This window comes from Mus caroli, unplaced genomic scaffold (assembly GCF_978045245.1).
Source record: "Mus caroli unplaced genomic scaffold, Mus_caroli_1 scaffold_15, whole genome shotgun sequence".
NCBI lineage: Eukaryota > Metazoa > Chordata > Mammalia > Rodentia > Muridae > Mus > Mus caroli.
Genome location: NW_028227270.1, coordinates 91784158 through 91807968, shown reverse-complemented (window position 1 = coordinate 91807968; position 23811 = coordinate 91784158). Strand labels below are relative to the sequence as shown.

Below are 23811 nucleotides of genomic sequence, written 5' to 3'. Positions count from 1 at the left end.
ACACCAGTTAGTTTGCAACCCAGCTGCCCAAAGACAGAACTTCTGCACATATATTCACTGCTTAAAAAAACACATGCAGACTTGCTTGGCCTCAAAGGAAAAGCCGTAGAACTGCACTGGATGGGGGAAGGCAAGATGGAGAGGCCACTAAAAGCCACGCCTGCTTTAGCCACACTAAGACCTGTCCCTGAGAGCTGCGTTTCTACACCCTCTCAATGGCTCAAATGTAGAATGGGACAGTCTTCTCTCCTCCCTTCCTCTAGCAGGAGGTAAAAGGAATGAACAAGCTAGATTTGCAGCCATTGCTATCCCCTGTGCAAGCTGGTCACCAATGTTACGTTAGTAATGAGTGTCCACATGTGAGTAGTTGCATATGCACATTTCTCCCAACTAATGACACTATATTTTGGGGTAGAGATTTTAGGGGACAGATGTAACGAAGTGCTGACAGAGGGTATGGGTCTAGAGATGAAAATATTCCTATGGTATTTAAAGGCATTTACTTGGTTTTTCTTCACCTACCCAATCCAAATAACTCATTTAAAGTCCAATAAACACAATGTTTTCTTATTGTACCAATTCTGTTTATTGTGAAAGAAGTCATTTCATTTAGTAAAGACTGCTGGTGGTGTTGGGTCAAAATGATAAATGTAACATGCCTGGTCGGTGTGTCAGGAAAGGATCATGGTTTGTTTGAAAGTTTGTGGGTGCCACAGGCATGGAAACTTCACATTTTCTAGAACGCCAGGAAGAGTCCTTTAAGTGGTGGACTTGGGTCCAAGTTCTCAAAATAGGTTTCTATATAAACTTTTTAGGAACACATCTGCTGTGAAAAAGATGTTTGTAGCACGGGGACTCCAAACACAGCCCGGAGAATGTTTATCAAGGGCTGGATGTTCTTCCACACAAGGAAAGGATGGCCAGAGCCATGAATAGGCAGAGCCACTGTGCACTTAGGCTGGGATTCAATGACTGGAGACAAAAAAAAAAAAAAAAAAAAAAAAAAACAACAAACAAAAAACAAAAACCAACCAAAAACCCAACCACTTGTATTTGTTTTTAAGAAGCAGTCTGAAGGAGTTTGATGAGAAAGACATGTTCAGAAGCTGTGATCTGGTCTGAGGTCAAATGGCTCAGCTCAGTGTGAGGGCATTTAGAAGGGATCCAGACAAGGCAGTGTGTCTAGTTCAGAAGGCAGTCTCTTGAAAACTGGTGTTGATGTCCTCTTGTTTGTTGACCATTTGAATTAGAAACTTACTCCTTATGGAGGCTTTACTTAGTTACATTGTAAGCATAGACTCTGGCCAGAAATGCAAAAGGAGAGCGAGGAGAGCCAGGCCTGCAGCCACCTTCAGTGCACAGTCATACTGGGACATCTGCAGCACCATTCTGGAATACACAGAGCCATGCTGAGTTGCAGGACAGGTGTCTGAAGTTCCATTTGGATGATTCCCAAGCCTATTTCTGAATTCCTATAAAGACAGAAAAGAAAAACAATTTTCAGGAAAAAAAATTCCTGCAGCTGTATCAGCCATAGCTCCTTCCACTATAGAAACATCTGGATGCCTGCAGGGTCTAGGTAACCCCATGGTTGGAATGGACAAGTCTGTTTCTTTTCTCCACGATTAGAACACAGTCATGTTTTTTTTTTTGTTTTGTTTTGTTTTTAAACTCCATGGGAGACATTTTGTTCATCAAACACACTCTTGAAGGCAGATAATACAAGATGCTCTGCCGTAGGCTGAGCCCACCTCCAGGGAGGCCTAACAGGGGTCTGAGTGACCAGAGGGCCCCAGTCCAGTGTTCCCTTCGTTTGCCTTGGTGTGCCAGACAGGAAAGCCTGGAGAACATAGGCTGGAGGAGAGTACAGGTGAGTGAGCACCACGGCCTGCTCTCAAGGAGGCATCCACTGAGCAAGGCTTATAGCCTGCCTGAGCTGAAGGGGGAGCATGCTATTCTCACGGCAGCTTTAGTATTTCAAAGTACCTGCTGGCTCCATTAGATGAGATGGTTCACATTATACAGCTCCTGTCAAAACAATGCCCCTATACGGCATGACCATCCCTGCTAGAGCCAACAGGATGTGGAGATGGGACGATCAGAGGCGATGAAGGAGAGGCTCAGCAGAGGCAGCGTGGCACAGTTGTCCTTGAGGCCATAGGATTCTCTTGTGCCTCCCTGAGCACTCTGACAATCCTGAACACCTCTGTTTCCTGTGTGGAAGGGGCTGCTATCCTGCTGCTGACTGGTCTGAATAAGAGCTCAGGCCCTACACTTGCTGCTGTGAAGGCAGAGCCGTCTTCAATGGTGGTCTTTATTTTGTATTATTTTAATTAATACCTTAAGAGTCTCATTACAGGAGCAGAAAGAGTGCAGTGAATACCCTGGGCCGAAAGCTGCCTAGATTAGGCCTGGCTGAAATGGAAGTGTCCCCACTCCTGCTCCCCTGGCCTGCTCTATGGTCAAACTCACTAACCTCAGTCAAACGGCAGAGAGACCACACTATACTATGGTGCTCCATGAGAACCAAAACCCACATAACAAACCAACACCCAGAGATACCATTAGGAGAGAGCTGCTGACCTAGAAGATGCCTCAGGCAACACTCACAGTCACCTAACCCACAGGATGAGCAAAGTTAAATGCAGAAACACAAGGTAGCATGGCTTCTCCACACAAGGACCAGATGCCAAGGGAACTGAAATGGAAGAAAGGCGTGCCAGACAAAGACCACAGACTAAGAAGTGCCCTGGGGCCTTGTATAAGATGAGTAGAAAGATCAGAGAGGACAGAAATGAAACTCCCAGGGAGACAGTGCAAAAGGAAAGTCTGGGGAGCTAGTCTGACCTCCAGGACCCACACGGGAGAAGGAGAGAAACGCACTTCTAAGTTCTCCATCTTCCACACATGTGGCGTGGCACACCCACATATGCACACTCACAGGAAAGAAAGAAACATAGGAGTGGAACATGTCAAGTTGACCCTGCATGCAGGTGATGTGGTTCCATTCAAAAGAAAAACCCGCCATCAAGAGACTTAAAACTGCTATACTCTGTAAAGTAGCAGAATCTGGTCTTTGTCAACAATGAGTTTGATGATAATGAACTCCACAACGCAATCCCATTCACAAATACCTACCAAATATGCAGGAGTAAATGTAACTAAGAAAGTGAAAAAGCTCGGAAATGAAAATGACCAATAAAAGAGATAAAGAGACATATATGCAAACAACCTCCCAGGTTTTAGGCTGGAAAAATTAATGTTGCTAAGTGACCACACTATCAAAAAGAATATTGAGACAGCAAAACCACAGTCAGAATTCACAACTTTCTTCCTAAGACTGCATAAAATAACCCTATAGTTTCTTTGGAACACAAAAGACTCTAAATAGCCAAATCTATATTGAGCAAATAAGAACAAATTTGGAAGCATAATTCCCTGATTTCAAAACATACTGCAGAGTCGCAGTCATCAAAATAGCACAGTACTGGCAGACACATTGACTAAATCTCCAAAAATGTCCATTGGAGAGAAGATAGCATCTTTAATAAATGGTTCTGGGAAAATGAACGCCCACATGGGAAACACTGAAACTTAACCACAATTTCTCATCTAGTACAGAAACAAAAACCAACCAAATCAAACCAAAACAAACAAACAAAAAACACCAAGCGAGCAAATAATAAAACCCAACCCAAAATGAATCTAAGACCTGACACTAAAAGTACTTGAGGTAACCAGCGGTGACAACTAGATGTACCTGCAGCAGCACAAAGAATAATTATCTGGGTAAGGCCTCCGGGTCACAGGAAACAAAGCCCAAACAGGCAAATAGTGTGGCCTCCAGTTAAGAGTGTTTTACACGGTAAAGAAAACAAACAACGAAGTGAAGCCCCACCTTACAGAATGAGAGGAAACCTTGCTAGCTGCTCACTGCACACGTTAGTGTTAGAGCATGTAAGGAAGCCCACACACTTAACCACAGTTAAGGAGTGGGCAAAAGATCCGAATGGACTGTTCTCAACAAATACAAATGGCAAATCCATGAAAGCATTTCTAGTAGCATTAACCATGAAGGAAAGGCAAGTCAAAAGCTACAAGGAAACATCAGCTGGCCCTAGTTAGAAATGGATGTAACAATAGCAACTAAAATGAACTGACAGCCATAAGTCTCCAGATGAAGATGCTGATAAGGATGTATAGAAGAGGGGATTCCTTTAACATCTCTGTTAGAAATGTGAATTGGTATGCCTGCTATAATGAACAGGGCAGAGGGTCCTCAGAACCAAACCCAGAGCTACCATCTGTCCAGGCCCACTTCTGGGTAGATGTCTGACATCAATGAAGTTGGAAGCAGGAATCATGATTGGAAAACAATGGAGCTTTTGTTTTCCATGTGGGTGTAAGGTGTATATATGAGTATATACATTCACATGCATTGGGGCACATGTATGTGTACATGTAAGGGCTAGGGATTTGATGCTGGGTACCTTCCTCAATTGCTCTACACTTTACTTACTGAGACATGGCCTCTCCCTGAATCCACAGCTCACGGACTGAGCTAGTCTAGTTACTCAGCATGCCCCAGGGGTCCAAGCACTGGGGCAGCCACCATGCCTACCTACCTTTTTCTTGTGGGTTCTGGGCACCTGAGCTCCTGTCCTCACTTTTGTGTGGCTAGTGCTTTATCCATTTAGCATCTCCTGGCCAACAAAGCAATGTAATAATACAGAGTGTAATATAGGTGAAGTGATTATAAATGACGAAAAAAGGTAAAAGTTGACACAATAGAACAGTGAATATAATGTACTTTAGAGAAAAATATAGCCATGCCATAATACTAGAAAAAAATAATACCAGCAAGGCCCAAACTTTCCAATAAGTCTTTTAGCTACTGAAAGTCATGTATTCCTAAAATTCAAGATATCTCTTTAAAATGCCCAATTCAAGAAAATTTAATGCTTATTGAAACAATTCTGATATTTATACTTTTTAATTACTTGAATTCTCAGAAACATCTTTCCCAAAAACAATATGAAACAAGGCAGGAACTGATATTTGTTCAATCAAAAGAAAAAAATTCACTTGATTTTCCCAGATGAAGGACTACCCTGACAGTTCCTATCATGCACCCTGCTAACTTCGATGCTCAATATATTCCGTCCTCGGAAATCTCACTGCTAAGCCTGCTTACTTGCTAGATTTTCATGGTATCTTGACACAGGGTCTTTCCATGTAGTCCAGGATGGTCCAGAAGTAGTCAGAAAACAAGATTCTCCCTCAGCCTTTCAGTGCTGGGATTATAGGTGAGATTTACTGCTTCAATTTTCTAAAGTATAGTTTATCAAATCCCAACAAAGCAACAAATCTCCTAAAAACAGAAGTGGATATATACATATACATACTTATACACACATATGTATGTATATATGTATATATGTGTACACACACACACACACATATATGTATGTATATGTACATATATATAAGTGTGTGTATGTGTGTACGTATACGTATATATGTATATGTATATCTCGGGCATGGTCTTCTCTCACAACAGGCATTTCCCCGCCTATAACGTGCTTGGTAGTGCTTAGAGCATCTGTGCATCCCTGGGTTGTTGTGAGGACTGAAATTAGCATTTAAGGATCACCAAGATCAATGGATCCCATACTACTCTGAGGTTCTAATGGACTATGCAAATGACCTCAAACGGTCTTGTAAAATTATGAAGTCACTATTTTATTTGCTTTCCAGATATGAGTAATCTGTTCATGTTATTTTAGTTTATTACAAATAGCAGCAGGAGGCATGCAGTATGACAAATGACTGCAGGTCCAAGTTTAACTGGCAATGGGATCCAAGCATAATTCCCATTGCTATGATGCAAGAAGACTAACCTCTGCGGTAAAATGGTATTACAGTTAGAAGACAGGCCAGGGATTCAGCCTGAGCTCTGGGCACACAAGAAAGGTTGCTGTTGCTCTTGTATACAGGGGTTTGGCATGGGAAAGTGAAGACCAGGGTCTCTGATACTTAGCAGCAGTTCCAAGATAATGACATCTGTTGTTAGTAATGTTCTCACAGACATTAACCCCTGAGAAGGAGCAAGAAGACTTGTGGAATGAGTTTTGGGAAAAGCTCTTAACTAAGGCCACCCCACCCCTTGTCTCTTCTTGTTATTATTTTCTCAGTTTTGAACTGAAGACGGGACTTGGCTTAGGAACACCCTGTCAGCTATTACCTCTCTGCACATCCTATGCTCTGTGCTAAGTCTGCTTACTCTCCCTGTCCTATGGGCAATCCTGAGCAGACCTCCTTAATTTCCCGATAGATGCTCAGGGTCCATGCCTGCCTCTTCTGCCATGACAGATTGTATTTGTTTAAAAACATGACCGAAGACCACTTCCCTTTTTAAGTTAGTTATGTCAGATATTTTATTACAGCCATGAGAGAAGTAATTTATACATGTTGTTGATTAGTTTTCTAATGATTTCAACAAACTATGATAACTCTACAATACCAAACAATACAAAACTATTGTTAGAATTCTGGAGGTCATGTGTTCTAGGATTTTGCTGTAGGTAGAGATGAACACATTTCTTGCAGAGGCTCTGGGAAAGAACTTTATCCTTGCCTTTTCTAGGTGGCTAAGTGGCTGCTTGCATCTTCCGTTTCAAAGCTGGAAGCACAGAGATGGTGACATATCACAAGGATCATCCTGGGACAGTCCAGAGCAATCTCATCTCAAGATCCTTCCTTAGCCATGCCTGCAAAGTCCTTCTTTCTAGGATCGGCATCATGTGTGCAATTTTCGGGACTAAGATGTGGGCCTATTGTGCTCACCACTGCACATATGTGTGCTCAGCTTTTCGTATGTATGCTCAGTTCTGGCAGAGTTGAACCAATTTCTCAGCCCAGGAGAATGTACCCCAACAGCACTGCAGTGGTCACACATGCAGAGCAGCTGAAGGTAGCTACAGGCTGGCTGGCCATGAAGCCCCCTAATGGGGGAGGAGAGCAGGGGTCCTCCAGGGCCCAGCCTTGGCTAAGCCATGAAGCCTACTAGGGGGAGAAACCAGGAGGCCCTCAGGGCCCAGTCTCTGCTAAGCCTTTTCCTTCCAGCTAGCACAGGCCTGACTCTGCTCACTGTGAGGCCACTGGGACTACATGTGTTGTTCTGAGTTGTTCTACTCATGGAACTTGCAGTCACCAGAGACAAGATCCCCCAGGGAAAGGCTCCTAGGAGGCCTGCAGAGTGGATACTACCTTCAACTTGGTTCTCTATTATCTGTATTTACTGTGTCAGCAGTCACTGTATCCGTATCCTCTCCTTGGGAGCTGTGGGGGTTTGGTCTCCAATGGAAGGAAGGAGGTCAGATCACTTGGTGACTTCCCTTGAAGCCCTGCCTGGTACTCTTATGGAGTAGGCTATAGAAGCAGAAGGGAACAGTAGTAGCAGCATTTTTGGAAGCTTGCCGTGTGTATAGTAGGCCTCTCATACTTTACACTTTTTGTTGTTGTTGTTGTTGAAACTACCCAATGAAGGAGCAGGTAGAACCTAACTCTTCAGTATGGTGAACAGGGAAGAGAGGCTGGGCTTCAGCTCTACAATGCACAACACACTTCAGAGATGATGATATGATCAGCTGTAAATAAGAGAGTGATGTCAGGTACTTCATGACTAACTGACTGACTGACATGAACCCAGGTTTCCAGAAAATAGGCTTTATGTACCTTCCCTGATGCTGTACCCTCTGAGGTACTAGGTTCAGCTCCTGTTTCTCTAAAGAAGGCCATCCTAGGAAAGCCAGCCTAGGTCACACATAAGCCACTTTGAACTGCATGTCTTACAGTCCTGAGCCACATCGAGATGGTATCTATACAAGGAGTATAGATTTTTTTTTTTTGGAGTACACACACATACACATGTGCATGCATACATATACAACTGACATGCTCATATTAGAACATGCTGCAAAATGCATTTTAATGAGGAACAGTTGGTCTGGTTCTGCTCAAATGAAAGACAGCCCTGTAAGAGAGTCACCACCTGCCTTCCCAGCTTGTACAGCAGCTTCTAAATGAGTTCTTCTGTCCCTGACACCTGCAGGTGTTGCCAGGGCCCTGCAATTACATTCCAGTGCCAGCTCTTTCTCTCAGATTGGCAGACAATGTCATTCCCCATGATTCAGTGATTCATGCCATTAAGAGATAATAGGCCATATAGTGACCAAGGGTACGAAACTATCTCAATTATTCTCCTAGACATCTCCTAACCTGGGAACATGCTACTATCATAGGAGTCGTTGATTCTCCTAACCTGGGAACATGCTACTGTCATAGTAGTCCTTGATTATCTGCAAGCCAAGGGTGCTTCTAGTTCTTGATGCCTATGTTTAAGATGTTACATACAGAGCCTGTCAGCTTAGTAGGCACCGTGGAATACACATGGCCAACAGACTGCAGTTAAGAATTAATTGGGCCTTTTCATTTGAAAACCTGACACACAGTCACACGATGAGAATACACTATCAGCTTCTCTGTAACGCTTTCAGGCATGAGGGATTCAACATCAGATATTACTGCCCCCCACCCCAAATGCTTAATTGCTATCAGGTCATTAAAATTGCAAGACAAAAAATTTAAACATGAACATGACACAAAAATCTCACTCTAATCTTAGGATCCTAATTTTTTTAAATCTTATTATGGTGATAGCAAGGGCTTATGTTTACTTTACTATTAATATTGAGCATAAATTATTAAGCTATTGCCTATATGATCAAAGGAATTTCAGATTATATTCTGAATAATTTTGCCTTGACGTCCACCAAAGGAATACATGTGATGTGTCCCTGCGTGGCCTCGGTGACCCCTCTGTTTCAGGATGCTTACCCCTTGGACGTGGACTGTGCCCAGCTCTGACTGTCACCTCATTGTAACTCCTGGGGAGTCTGCATTTCATCTGACTCAAGAGACATGAGAAAAAACCTTCCAAGCTCAGAACTTCTTATAAAAGACTGAAGACATTTCTCATGTGTAAATTTGTTTCCTGCTGCACTCAGAGGCACAGTTAACAGCTTGAAGTGCAAACTAATAAGGATGGAGGGTATGATGCCTGATAGCCCTTGTCTCAGGATAAGAAAGACTTTCTATCATCCTTGTCTCCTAAGGGCCTGATGTGGGCCCAGCAGAAAGCCTGCTGAGCTCCAGCACTCGCCCAGTACAAGGCAGCATCCAGGGAAGAATCTCAAGTGCTGAGTTTTTGCTTTTAATATAAAAATATTTTTGTGTCAAAAGGTAATCTCTACCATAACTGCATCTTATTTCTTCAAATACAAGCTTCAAGACCCACCTCTTGTGGTAAACGCCATTAATGCAAGTTGGTCATCCATCTTTGACACACTGGCAGGTCTTGGCATAAAGATGGAACAAAGGGCTGCACTTTGATCTAATGTCTATAGTCAGTGCCTAGGATAGTAGTAGAAATCTGAGGTCATTTACTCTAAATTGGAGTAGTATTAATGCAAGTTAAAGCTGCTGCACAGGCAGGGTTGGAGAGAGGGAATTTGAATCTGATCATCTAATAAGAAATACAATTTCTGTGCCACTTTTAGCCCAGCACATCCTGTAAGCTGGACAATTGTAGGTTGAAGGTTTTGTGGCTGGGTTGGTGTCTAAGTCCCTCCACCGGAAGTCTTCCTGGTTACAGAAGATGGCCCATTCAGGTTCCTTATCCCCCACTGCTGGGAGTCTCTGCTACAGTCACCATCACAGACTCCTGGGAGTGTCCATTGCACCAGACTTCTAGCTGATTCTCAACATGGTCCCCAATTCCAGTTGTCTCTCCCAGTACTCTCTTTCTCTATCCTGTCCCTCTCCGCACCTGATCCCTTTGGTTCCTGTCCCTACTTGTCCCCCCAGTCTCTCCTCCATATTTACTCTAGTTTCCCTGCACAGGGAGATTCATACGACCCCCTCTCTGAGCCCTCCTTGAAACTTAGCCTCTCTGGGTCTGTGGATTACAGCATGATTATCCCTTACATCTAACATGTGCTGGGGTAAAGCTGGTATAGAAATTGTGGGAGTGGCTAGCTTGAGACCCATGTCTCTGGAGGTAGCCCGTCCCTAATACTGTCTGGAGGGCTAGGAACCAGAGGCAGGACAGCCTAGACACCTAGGATAGAACCAAACACAGCTGACAAAAAAAAAAAAAAAAAAAAAAAAACAAGTCAACAACATGATTCCTAATGATATTCTGCTATATTCATAGCTAGAAGCTTGGTATAATCATTATCAGAGAACCTGCATGGGTCTACACTAGGTCCACTGCTTATATGTTATGGTTGTGTAGCTTGGTCTTCTTGTGGTACTCCTAATAGTAGGAGCAGGAGCTTCCCCGACTCTTATGCCTGCTCTTGGGACCCTTTTCCTCCTACTGGGTTGCCTCATCCAGCTTTAGTATGAAGGGAGGTGCCTAGTCTTATTGCAACTTGATAATGCTATGTTTGGTTGCTATCCCTGGGAGGCCTGCCCGTTTCTGAAGGGAAAGCAGAAGTGGATGGGAGGAGGGGGGAGGAGAAACTGTGTTTGGAATGTAATCTATGAGATAAAAATAAATTAATGATAAAAAAGAAATACAACATTTGTATTTCTTGTGGAAAGAATACTTATATCTCTATAAAATGTAAACACACACTTCTAAGGAGCAGGTAGAAGTCTGTGTTTCCATCATGTAGTACTGCCCTCTCCTTGGTACCAGGCCCTGGAGAAATAAGATCTTGCTCAGGAGGGCCAGGATGCATTACTAATGAAATCCTTTCATTATTCTTTCCAACTGCACCAGAGCCATCTTCACTCCAGAGCCATGTACACAGAGCGCTAAGGATGCTGGGTAATACAATTGGAATATTCCAATGCATCTTCAGGTAATCAATCAAACTCAAACAATTACTATTGAGAGTTTCTTTCTAATGAAGTTACTATGTTCAGTCTCTATTTTTAAATGAAAAAGCACTCACGGGTAATGGTAATGTCATTGTCCTTTGACCTCCTCAGAGGTTCTAGGCGTTGTTTTCATATAGTAGCTAGAATCATCTCTAACGTCACTTAGCTCCATGAACTGCAGGTATTTTTGTTGTCTCAAAGAGCTTCATATAGAATAAGGTAAAGTATAAAACTATATCCTACAGGCCTTGATGCTGATAGACATTCAGCTTGGAAAGTGCTAGAAAACTAGTTAAGACCAGTTCCATGTTATAAATGTACTGAGTTCCTTTATACACTCTCTCAACGGTCCTTCCCTAGACATGTCCTCTTTCTACTTCGAATTCACAGTTTTTATAAAGTAAAAGCAAACAAACACAAACAAACAAAAATTTGGTCCTACCAAAAGTCACTTAAAATAACTAGGAGATGTTTAATAGGGGTGTATTTAACTACTCCAACAGGGTGTGGGCTAGAGATTAGGGTGGTCAAAGGCAGAAATAGCCCCAGGAGTTGGTGCCCAAGGCAAGCAGAGTCAGACTTCTGAGGACAGCAACTCTCCGTCCCTCTTAACACGCTTCTTTCCCTTCCTTGGCCCCAGTGACTAAACCCCATCTTCCCCAACACTTCCTTTGGCTGCCTGCAGCTCCTAAATTGTTCCCTAACTCCTAGTTGTAAAAAGTGGAGCTCATATGTCACAAATAGGTCTTGCTGCTTGCTGTGTCTTTCTGAAAATCTAGAGGAAAATCATTTCCCTATCCTTGCAGTTTCTGTCCCTAGGCTCATGGCCAGGATCTAGCCTGCAAGTCAGGTTCCCCGTCATCCTCACCCCTGAGTCTCCTTGCCACTCACTTTTAAAAACTCTTGTGATTATATTAGGTCCATTCATGAAACTCACTGGAAAGCCAGATGATTAGCCAAGTTGACTCCTGCCATGTAACCTACCACAGTCACAAATGTGACTGTTTAAGATGTGTCTTAATTAGGGTTTCTACTGATGTGACAAAACACTATGACCAAAGAGCAGGTTTGTTTGGCTTACACTTCCATATCGATGCTCATCACTGAAGAAAGTCAGGACACGAACTCAAACAAGGCAAGAGCTGATACAGAGGCCATGGCAGGATACTGCTCTCTGGGCTTGCTTCCCATGGCTTGTTCAACCTGCTTTCTTATAGACCCCAGGACCAGCAGCCCAGGGATGGCCCCAGTCAAAACAAGCTGGGCCCTCCCCCATCAATTACTCATTTAAAAATGCCTTATGGTGGATTTTATGAGAGCACTTTTTCTCAGTTGAGGTTCTGTCCTTTCAGATGACTCTAGCTTGTGTCAAGTTGGCATAAGACTAGCCAGCACAGTGGGGATACCTGGAGGGCTGTTATCCTGTCCACCACAGAATTCAACAGTGAGAAGACAGTTACAAAGTGGCTGGTCAATATTGAAAACAGAGAAGTAATCATTTTTTGGGTGTCCACTCACAACTTCTCACGTTTTATCTAGACACTCTTGGAGCAGTGCTTCTCATCCTGTGGGTTATAACCCCTTTGTGAGTTGAAGGACCCTTTCATAAGAGTTGCCTAGGACTACAGAAAACACAGATATTTACATTACGATTCACAACAATAACAAAATTACAGTTATGAAGGAGCAAAAAGAATAGTTTCATGGTTGGGGGGCACCACAACCTGAGCAACTGTATTAAAGAGTCACAGCATTGGGAAGGTTGAGAGCCACTGGTCTAGGTTAAGGACTATCCCAATATTCGTTTCCCAATGCTAATGGCAACAAATGATCACAATCTATCTAACTAGCTTAAAACAATATACACTTCCTAATTAAAAAAACCTAACAAACAAACAAACAAACAAACAAACAAACAAACAAACAAACAGTAAGACGGCTCCTTCTATTAGTGTTCTGATTGCTTTTGAGGTCCAGCACTTCTAGTTGTACTGATACCTGGAGACAAGGCATTACAGAGCCAGACTAAGTATGGCATCTAAGACTGGAGCAGAATGTGTTTTCTTATGGGAATACAGGAAGAGGCTGTGGAGAAGCGCGGATCACAGATGCCCAGGTTCAGGGCTTTGGTAGACTGAATATGTGATGGTTCGTACTCTTCATTTTCTGTATATCTGCCTTCTGGCTTCACAAGTCTGTTGACCACATGACTTACTTGGCCAATCCAATGGAATGTTATCAAATATGTAGGCAGAAGCTTAAGGTCACTACGTATTCCCGTTTACTGTTCTTGCTCCTCAGCCTTTACTATGTGAATATGCTCCCACGGTCTTCTGTAGGGTTAAGACCTGGAGAACAAAGTTGATTCATCCAAGTAGTCTTAGCTGAGCACATCTGAGCCACTAAAACCTCCAGCCATGTCACCAGAGTCCTGCTAAGGTTTGAAATCCTGCACTGCCCTATTGTTGATACGAATACGTATGTGAGCCCTGCAGAGATCAGTTGTGCCGTCCTGAGGTTTTGAGGCTGTTTGGGAGGGGGCATTTATGGTAGCAATGGAGAGCTGTTGATAGATGATGTCCATATATTTGGTCCAGCAGTGTTTTGAATAAGGGCTATGCATGTATCTCTTGAATACCTGCATTTAACAGCAGGTACTCTGTGGCAGGTATCTAGTTATTAAAAAGACAAATGCAAATGAAGCCAAGTCCTAGAACTCATAAGCTTACATTTTAGGGATGGAAACTGACATAAGGTATTTGACATGTGTGGCAGGGAACTACGTTATGGAGGAAAATAGTAGCCGACACTGTGATAGGTGGCGGGTGGTCACTGATAAGACAGTGTCTCAGCAGACACTGAGAGATACAAGATGACAGACACCTCTAACGAGAAACACAGTACAAGCTGAGGGGCAGGCAGGTGCACATGCCCTCCTCCTAAAGGGGCACTTGGGATGCTTTCATGTCAAAGAACAACAGGCAGGCCACTGTGGCTGGACCAGTGTTCGTAAGTGGAGAAAAGTCAAGGTCTCGGACTTGTGGGATGCTGTCAGCTTTCACCGTGAAACCCTGAAGTTGTTTTTTTCCTACTTTAATTTTTGTATTGTAAAATATATGTAAAACAAACTGACAGCTGCAGCCATTTTAAATGCAGAGTCCCATGACACTCATTCCGTTTCCTGGGTTCTCCTTGTGGTACAGTTGTTACTGTTTCTAATGGCTCATCATCCCATACAGAAGCTCTGTCAGTGTCATGGCTGCCCACTTCATGGAGGGCTCAATGACCCTCTCCTTGCCTATTCCACATACCGCACACGGTGTATGTCATACTTTGGTCTGTCTTATTTCACCTCAAACTCAGGGTATACCTGTGCTGTCATGTACATGAGAAATTCATTGCTTTCCATTGTCGAATGAAGCTCTATTACCCCACATACCATACGGTGTTTGTCCATACATTTGTGTATTGGGATGTTGCTGGCCTGCTTCTTTTTTTAGTGAATAATCCCAGGACAAATAATGGAATTGGAGTCTACTTTTGGTTGTTTTGGGTACAGGAAAAAAGAATGGGATTTTGGGGTCCTGTGGACCTCTGATGGCTCCGAGGAGGAGGACACAATCTGCCTTAGCCTTGATAGAGACAGGAAGACAGTCAGACAGACTGCAATGTTATAGGATAACTGTGGAGCAGGGGAAGTTACTTTGCAGGAGAATGCTTGAAAGAGACTCATGGATAACACAGATGCTTTCAGGTTGCTCAGAACAAGTGAGCTTGGATGAAGAGGAACGGAGAAAAAGTCGCCCAAAGTCAAAGGAAGAGTGGAGGACTTTCGAATGCTATCAAGATGGTTTGTTTTCGGTAACTATCCTTTATAAATGCTATTTCTGCTTATATACCTAGCTAAATACTGATGATCATGCTCTGTTCTCACTGAACACATGTGATATGGGACAAGGTCTTTAAACCACAGATGAGATATGAGCCCCCAAACAAACCTTCAATTCCACAGGATATGCATGGATTGCTTACTATAATCCAGACACTGCTCTGAGCATTCCCCAAGCCTTATCTTGGTCTATTGTTAAAAAAGTATAAATCAGGCTTTATCACTCCTAAATTGTAGCTGAGCAAACTATCTAGAGAGGATAAATGCCCAAAGGATGATGGCACAATCTGAAAGGTAGGCCACAATGCCAAAGCCACACTGGTCCCAAGCTTATGGGCACAAGGGCTGCTTTATTCTTTTTAAATGAATGCCAGCAAGAAAAAAGGCCTGATGAGCCAGGGGCCTGCGGGAGGAAAGCGCTCCTCCTGATAAGGTCTGCAATCATTCTTTGCTGCTAGTGTTCTTTGGACTCCTCTCTCAAGGGGTGGCAAATCTGAAATGCACCGGTTCCCAATTTTGCAGGTTGGCACCCTACCAGATAACTGCCTGAGATAACCAAACTGATGTGTGGCTTGAATATTTATGTTCCTTGGTAGTTTTACAGAATTGCATTGCATTTGGGAGATAGGCAGAAAGAAGAAATTTGTTTCCTGAAAGCTCGTCCTTGCAAACCTAAAATACTGCAAGCCATGTTAGAAGTGTTGTCTAGTACTTTACACACAATGCAAAGCCTACACTGAGTCTGACAGGGACATAGGCTGTGTTTTTCACTAAGTAGAAAGAAGAGGGGGAAAGCTAAAATTCACACAGCAAGCGAGCTCCTGCTCTGAAGTACTCATAGTTTCTATGAAAGGAACTTAACTTTACAAGACCATTATCTGTTTCAAAGGAGCTTTTGCAATCTGCTTATCATGATGTCAAAAGACTTCAAGGACCAGACTGAGAAGCTAGCCTGAGAGTCCCTGCTCAAAGCACACATTAGCATCCTGAGTGATATGCACAGGGTACTGGATACACCAACCATTCTGCTCAGAGAACTCATCATCACCGAAAGCCAAGGGCTGGGGACTAACTGGAGTGGCCCTGGCACTATGGTCTGGAAGTGGAATGCGTATAGCCACCTAGGGAGGCCACCTCTGCTCTTGCTCACATAGCTCTCCAGCATTTCTTCCCTGAATGTCTCTTGCCTTGTCAATGAGGACTCAGTCACCAAGTGATTGTATGGGGTAGCCAATCTGACTCCACAGTGACCACTTACTGTGGGCTGGGCAGGCCGTGGCTGCTTTCATGTAAGAAGATTGAGATGTCAGGGTTAGCCTGTGCTGCAGTGCAGCATAACAGATCCTCGAGGAAGCCACATTCTCTAACAGGTTTAGTGTAAACATTTAGCTTCCAAAACCTAGAGTTCTCAGTCTTCGTACCGAGCATTACTTCCCTGTGACTTCCCACTGCCCACAATTACTCTGAGTGTGAAAGAACATCACTCTGCATTCACTTATGACGCTTTCACACCGAGACTTTCATTCTTCACCTGCCTGAGTCCTTCGCACCTTCCAAACCCAAAACCCAGCTCATATCTCACATCCCTGAAACCTTCCTTCCAAGTGGAAGCGGAAGGTCCTCTCTGTGTTGACAGTTCCCAATGCCAGTTCTACCGTGTCAGGGTCATACACTTGCCCACAAACTCTTCTCAGGTGTCTTTGTCCCCAGGGGCAAACACAGGACTCAGCCTCCATAATTGAAGGTAGTTGAGCATGAGGAAGACTGTAGAAACAGACAGGGCATAGGAGGCAGAGCAAATGCCACGGCTCTTACGACAGCTCCCATGTGCTTCCAGAAAGCAGCAAAGACTGCTTCCAGCTTCCAGCCATTCTACAAATGGCCTTAAAACCCTTCCTACTGAGGCTGTCACTATGTCCTGCTTCCCGCAGTGCTCTGGTCCTCAGACGTCTTCGAGGACATGTCACACATTTGACTGACACATATCCATTCTTTTAATTACTAGAATAAAAATCCCATAGACTGGGAGCCATTTGAACAACAGGTCTGGAGTTTGGGAAGCCTAGCTACTTCAATCTAGACTGTTGGAGCTGCATGCAAGTTCATGTAGAGCACCTCTCTGCTGTGTCTTCACCTTGTATCAGGAGATTTAAGGCTGCTATACTAGGGTCTCTGCCACTCAACTTGTGTCCCAAAGCCTGCATCCCTCTCATGGTGCTGGTTGTTTTCACATAAGAATTTTGGGGAGTCATGAATACTGAGCACATATTTCCCTCCTAACAACCTGAAAGGCAAGTCCACACCCAGACCTCTGAATCTCAAACAGCAGTTAACACATTTCTGAGCTTTTTTGGGCTCTTCAGAGTTAATGACATAATTTTTCATTCAAACCATTTCTGGAGGATAGAAGTACAAGTGGTATCAGCCTTCAGTGTGCAGGAAGCAGGAGCGGCCACATGGGCCAAGATGGCGCCCTGGCCCATTGCCAGGTCCTGTGAACCCACATGTTTACTGCCTTGCCCAAGCATGCACAGTGAGGCTGCATGCTTGGGCTGCCTGCTAGGCTGGACTGTTCCTTGTGATTTGGACCTGTCAGCCTATCAGTGACCCACCTGAGCTTGTGCCTGGAGCATGTGTGAATTCTTTTTTTTTTTTTTTTTTAAATTAGGTATTTATTTCATTTACATTTCCACAGCTATCCCAAAAGTCCCCAACACCCACCCACACTCATTCCTCCACCCACCCACTCCCAATTCTTGGCCCTGGCATTCCCCTGTACTGAGGCATATAAAGTTTGCATGACCAATGGGTCTCTCTTTCCACTGATGGCCAACTAGGCTATCTTCTGATACATATGCAGCTAGAGACATGAGCTCCGGGGGTACTGGTTAGTTCATATTGTTGTTCCATCTATAGGGTTGCAGATCCCCCCAGTTCCTTGGGTACTTTCTCTAGCTCCTCCATTGGGGGCCTTGTGATCCATCCAATAGCTGACTGTGAGCATCTACTTCTGTGTTTGCTAGGCCCCGGCATAGTCTCAGAAGAGACAGCTATATCAGGGTCCTTTCAGCAAAAATCTTGCTAGTGTATGCAATGGTGTCAGCGTTTGGAGGCTGATTGTGGGATGGATCTCCAGGTGGGGCAGTCTCTGGATGGTCCAACCTTTCGTCTCAGCTCCAAACTTTGTCTCTGTAACTCCTTCCATGTGTGTTTTGTTCCGAATTCTAAGAAGGGGCAAAGTATCCACACTTTGGTCTTTGTTCTTCTTGAGTTTCATGTGTTTTGCAAATTGTATCTTGTATCTTGGGTATTCTAAGTTTCTGGGCTAATATCCACTTATCAGTGAGTACATATCATGTGAGTTCTTTTGTGATTGGGTTACCTCACTCAGGATGATGCCCTCCAAGTCCATCCATTTGCCTAGGAATTTCATAAATTCATTCTTTTTAATAGCTGAGTAGTACTCCATTGTGTAAATGTACCACATTTTCTGTATCCATTCCTCTGTTGAGGGACATCTGGGTTCTTTTCAGCTTCTGGCTATTATAAATAAGGTTGCTATGAACATAGTGGAGCATGTGTTCTTCTTACCGGTTGGAAACATCTTCTGGATATATGCCCAGGAGAGGTATTGCTGGATCCTCTGGTAGTACTATGTCCAATTTTCTGAGGAACCGCCAGACTGATTTCCAGAGTGGTTGTACAAGCTTACAATCCCACCAACAATGGAGGAGCATTCCTCTTTCTCCACATCCTCGCCAGCATCTGCTGTCACCTGAATTTTTGATCTTAGCCATTCTGACTGGTGTGAGATGGAATCTCAGGGTTGTTTTGATTTGCATTTCCCTGATGATTAAGGATGCTGAACATTTCTTCAGGTGCTTCTCAGCCATTCTGTATTCCTCAGGTGAGAATTCTTTGTTTAGCTCTGAGCCCCATTTTTTAATGGGGTTATTTGATTTTCTAGAGTCCACCTTCTTGAGTTCTTTATATATATATTGGATATTAGTCCCCTATCTGATTTAGGATAGGTAAAGATTCTTTCCCAATATGTTGGTGGCCTTTTTGTCTTATTGACGGTGTCTGTTGCCTTACAGAAGCTTTGCAATTTTATGAGGTCCCATTTGTCAATTCTTGATCTTACAGCACAAGCCATTGCTGTTCTATTCAGGAGCTTTTCCCCTGTGCCCATATCTTCGAGGCTTTTCCCCACTTTCTCCTCTATAAGTTTCAGTGTCTCTGGTTTTATGTGAAATTCCTTAATCCACTTAGATTTGACCTTAGTACAAGGAGATAGGAATGGATCAATACGCATTCTTCTACATGATAATCGCCAGTTGTGCCAGCACTATTTGTTGAAAATGCTGTCTTTCTTCCACTGGATGGTTTTAGCTCCCTTGTCAAAGATCAATTAACCATAGGTGTGTGGGTTCATTTCTGGGTTTTCAATTCTATTCCATTGGTCTACTTGTCGGTCGCTTTACCAGTACCAAGCAGTTTTTATCACAATTTCTCTGTAGTACAGCTTTAGGTCAGCCATGGTGATTCCACCAGAGGTTCTTTTATCCTTGAGAAGAGTTTTTGCTATCCTAGGTTTTTTGTTATTCCAGATGAATTTGGAGATTGCCCTTTCTAATTTGTTGAAGAATTGAGTTGGAATTTTGATGGGGATTGCATTGAATCTGTAGATTGCTTTTGGCAAGATAGCCATCTTTACAATGTTGATCCTGCCAATCCATGAGCATGGGAGATCGTTCCATCTTCTGAGATCTTCTTTAATTTCTTTCTTCAGAGACTTGAAGTTCATATCATACAGATCTTTTACTTCCTTAGTTAGAGTAACACCAAGGTATTTTATATTATTTGTGACTATTGAGAAGGGTGTTGTTCCCCTGATTTCTTTCTCAGCCTGTTTACCTTTGTGTAGAGAAAGGCCATTGACTTGTTTGAGTTAATTTTATATCCAGCTACTTCATTGAACCTGTTTATCAGGTTTAGAAGTTCTCTGGTGGAATTTTTAGGGTCACTTATATATACTATCATATCATCTGTTAAAAGTGATATTTTGACTTCTTCCTTTCCAATTTGTATCCCCTTGATCTTCTTTTGTTGTCGAATTGCTCTGGCTAGGACTTCAAGTACAATGTTGAATAGGTAGAGAGAAAGTGGGCAGCCTTGTCTAGTCCCTGATTTTAGTGGGATTGCTTCCAGCTTCTCACCATTTACTTTGATGTTGGCTACGGGTTTCCTGTAGATTGCTTTTATCATGTTTAGGTATTGGCCTTGAATTCCTGATCTTTCCAAGACTTTTATCATGAATGGGTGTTGGATTTTGTCAAATGCTTTCTCCAAGTCTAACGAGATGATCATATGGTTTTTGTCTTTGAGTTTGTTTATATAATGGATTATGTTGATGGATTTCTGTATATTAAACCATCCCTGGAATGAAACCTACTTGGTCAGGATGGATGATTATTTTGATGTGTTCTTGGATTTGCTTAGCAAGAATTTTATTGAGTATTTTTGCATCGATATTCATAAGGGAAATTGGTCTGAAGTCCTCTATCTTTGTTGGTTCTTTGTGGTTTAGGTATCAGAGTAGTTGTGGCTTCATAGAATGAGTTGGGTAGAGTACCTTCTGTTTCTATTTTGTGGAATAGTTTGTGAAGAACTGGGATTAGATCTTCTTTGAAGGTCTGATAGAACTCTGCACTAAACCCATCTGGTCCTGGGCTTTTTTTTGGTTGGGGGACTATTAATGACTGCTTCTATTTCTTTAGGGGATATAGGACTGTTTAGATCATTAACCTGATCCTGATTTAACTTTGGTACCTGGTATCTGTTTAGAAATTTGTCCATTTCATCCAGGTTCTCCAGTTTTGTTGAGTACAGCCTTTTGTAGAAGGAGCTGATGGTGTTTTGGATTTCATCAGGATCTGTTGTTATATCTCCCTTTCATTTCTGATTTTGTTTATTAGGATGCTGTCCCTGTGTCCTCTAGTGAGTCTGGATAAGGGTTTATCTATTTTGTTGATTTTCTCAAAGAACCAGCTCCTCGATTGGTTGATTCTTTGAATAGTTCTTCTTGTTTCCACTTGGTTGATGCCACCCCTGAGTTTGATTATTTCCTGCTGTCTATTCCTCTTGGGTGAATTTGCTTCCTTTTGTTCTAGTGCTTTTAGGTGTGTTATCAAGCTGCTAGTGTATGCTCTCTTTAGTTTCTTTTTGGAGGCACTCAGAGTTATGAGTTTTCCTCTTAGAAATGCTTTCATTGTGTCCCATAAGTTTGGGTATGTTGTGGCTTCATTTTCATTAAACTCTAAAAAGTCCTTAATTTCTTTCTTTATTCCTTCCTTGACCAAGGTATCATTGAGAAGAGTGTTGTTCAGTTTCCACGTGAATGTTGGCTTTCTATTATTTATTTTGTTATTGAAGATCAGCCTTAGTCCATGGTGATCTGATAGGATGCATGGGACAATTTCAATATTTTTGTATCTGTTGAGGCCTGTTTTGTGACCAATTATGTGGTCAATTTTGGAGAAGGTACCATGAGGTGCTGAAAAGAAGGTATATCCTTTTGTTTTAGGATAGAATGTTCTGTAGATATCTGCCAGATCCATTTGATTCATAACTTCCATTAGTTTCACTGTGTCCCTGTTTAGTTTCTGTTTCCATGATCTGTCCATTGGTGAAAGTGGTGTGTTGAAGTCTCCCACTATTATTGTATGAGGTGCAATGTGTGCTTTGAGATTTACTAAAGTTTCTTTAATGAATGTGGCTGCCTTTGTATTTGGAGCATAGATATTCAGAATTGATAGTTCCTCTTGGAGGATTTTACCTTTGATGAGTATGAAGTGCCCCTCCCTGTCTTTTTTGATGACTTTGGGTTGGAAGTTAATCTTATCAGATATTAGAATGGCTACTCCAGCTTGTTTCTTCATACCATTTGCTTGGAAAATTGTTTTTCAGCCTTTCATTCTGAGGTAGTGTCTATCTTTTTCTCTGAGATGAGTTTCCTGTAAGCAGCAAAATGTTGGGTCTTGTTTGTGTAGCCAGTTTGTTAGTCTATGTCTTTTTATTGGGGAGTTGAGTCCATTGATATTAAGAGATATTAAGGAAAAGTAATTGTTGCTTCCTGTTCTTTTTGTTGTTAAAGTTGGCATTCTGTTCTTGTGGCTGTCTTCTTTTAGGTTTGTTGAGGGATTACCTTCTTGTTTTTTTCTAGGGTTTGGTTCCCGTACTTGTATTGTTTTTTCTCTGTTATTATCCTTTGAAGGGCTGGATTCGTGGAAAGATAATGTGTGAATTTGGTTTTGTCATGGAATACTTTGGTTTCTCCATCTATGGTAATTGAAAGTTTGGCTGGGTATAGTAGCCTGGGCTGACATTTGTATTCTCTTAGTGTCTGTATAACATCTGTCCAGAATCTTCTGGTTTTCATAGTCTCTGGTGAAAAGTCTGGTGTAATTCTGATAGGCCTGCCTTTAAGTTACTTGACCCTTTTCCCTTACTGATTTTAATATTCTATCTTTATTTAGTGCATTTGCTGTTCTAATTATTATGTGTCGGGAGGAATTTATTTTCTGGTCCAGTCTATTTGGAGTTCTGTAGGCTTCTTGTATGTTCATGGGCATCTCTTTCTTTAGGTTTGGGAAGTTTTCTTCTATAATTTTGTTGAAGATATTTGCTGGCCCTCTAAGTTGAAAATCTTTATTCTCATCAACTCCTATTATCCGTAGGTTTGGTCTTCTCATCGTGTCCTGGACTTCCTGGATGTTTTGAGTTAGGATCTTTTTTGCATTTTGCATTTTCTTTGATTGTTGTGCCGATGTTCTCTATGGAATCTTCTGCACCTGAGATTCTCTCTTCCATCTCTTGTATTCTGTTGCTGATGCTGGTATCTATGGTTCCAGATTTCTTTCCTAGGGTTTCTATCTCCAGCGTTGCCTCACTTTGGTTTTTTTTATTGTTCTACTTCCCTTTTTAGGTCTAGTATTGTTTTGTTCATTTCTATCACCTGTTTGGATGTGTTTTCCTGTTTTTCTTTAAGGACTTCTAACTGTTTGGTTGTGTTTTCCTGTTTTTCTTTAAGGACTTGTAACTCTTTAGCAGTGTTCTCCTGTATTTCTTTAAGTGAGTTATTAAAGTCCTTCTTGATGTCCTCTACCATCATCATGAGATATGCTTTTAAATCCGGGTCTAGCTTTTCAGGTGTGTTGGGGTGCCCAGGACTGGGCGAGGTGGGAGTGCTGTGTTCTGATGGTGGTGAGTGGTATTGTTTTCTGTTTGTAAGATTCTTATGTTTGTCTTTCGCCATCTGGTAATCTCTGGAGTTAGTTGTTATAGTTGTCTTTGGTTAGAGATTGTTCCACTCGTGATTCTGTTAGCCTCTATTAGCAGACCTGGGAGACAAGCTCTCTCCTCTGAGTTTCAGTGGTCAGAGCACTCTCTGCAGGCAAGCTCTCCTCTTACAGGAAAGGTGCACAGATACCTGGCGTTCGGACCTCCCTCCTGGCAGAAGATGAAGGCCTGAAACAGGATCTGTCCCAGAAGCTGTGTTGTTTCGCTCTGTCACAGAAGCTGTCAGCTTCTGCAATCAACACTCTCCCTTGCACACACTAGTCTCAGAGGGATCCGGGAACCAAGATGGCTCCCCCAGGTGCTCCTGCAAAGCCCTCCGGGGCAGGACAGACACCTCTCCTCTGGCAGGGAAGGTGCCCGGATGTCTGGAGCCCGAAATGGGGTCTGTCTCAGAAGCTGTCAACTAGGGACCCTGGGGGTATCTGCAGACTCTGATGTGCCCAGGTGACCCAGTGCTGGTGCTGACTGGAAGGGACTTGTGACCCTGGTCAGGCTAGGTTTCCTGCTTTCCTAATGCTGTCTCAGGTCCTGTGCAATTGGATTGGAACAGAAGTTGTGTTCCACTCACCGGTGGTCCTAAGATCATGTGGAGAGTCCTCTAGGGGACCTTG

The 23811-nt window shown here is 42.8% G+C and overlaps 1 protein-coding gene across 1 annotated transcript in view; it reads right to left on the bottom strand.

Annotated features, from left to right (window-relative positions):
• Positions 1-573: 573 nt before the first annotated feature.
• Positions 574-23811, bottom strand: part of Cdkal1 (CDKAL1 threonylcarbamoyladenosine tRNA methylthiotransferase) — a 561841-nt gene continuing 538603 nt past the window's right edge. Inside the window, 2 exon segments of the mRNA XM_085831198.1 lie at positions 574-1319; positions 1322-1472. Coding sequence (XP_085687324.1) covers positions 1273-1319; positions 1322-1472 — 198 coding nt within the window. The 3' untranslated portion in view covers positions 574-1272.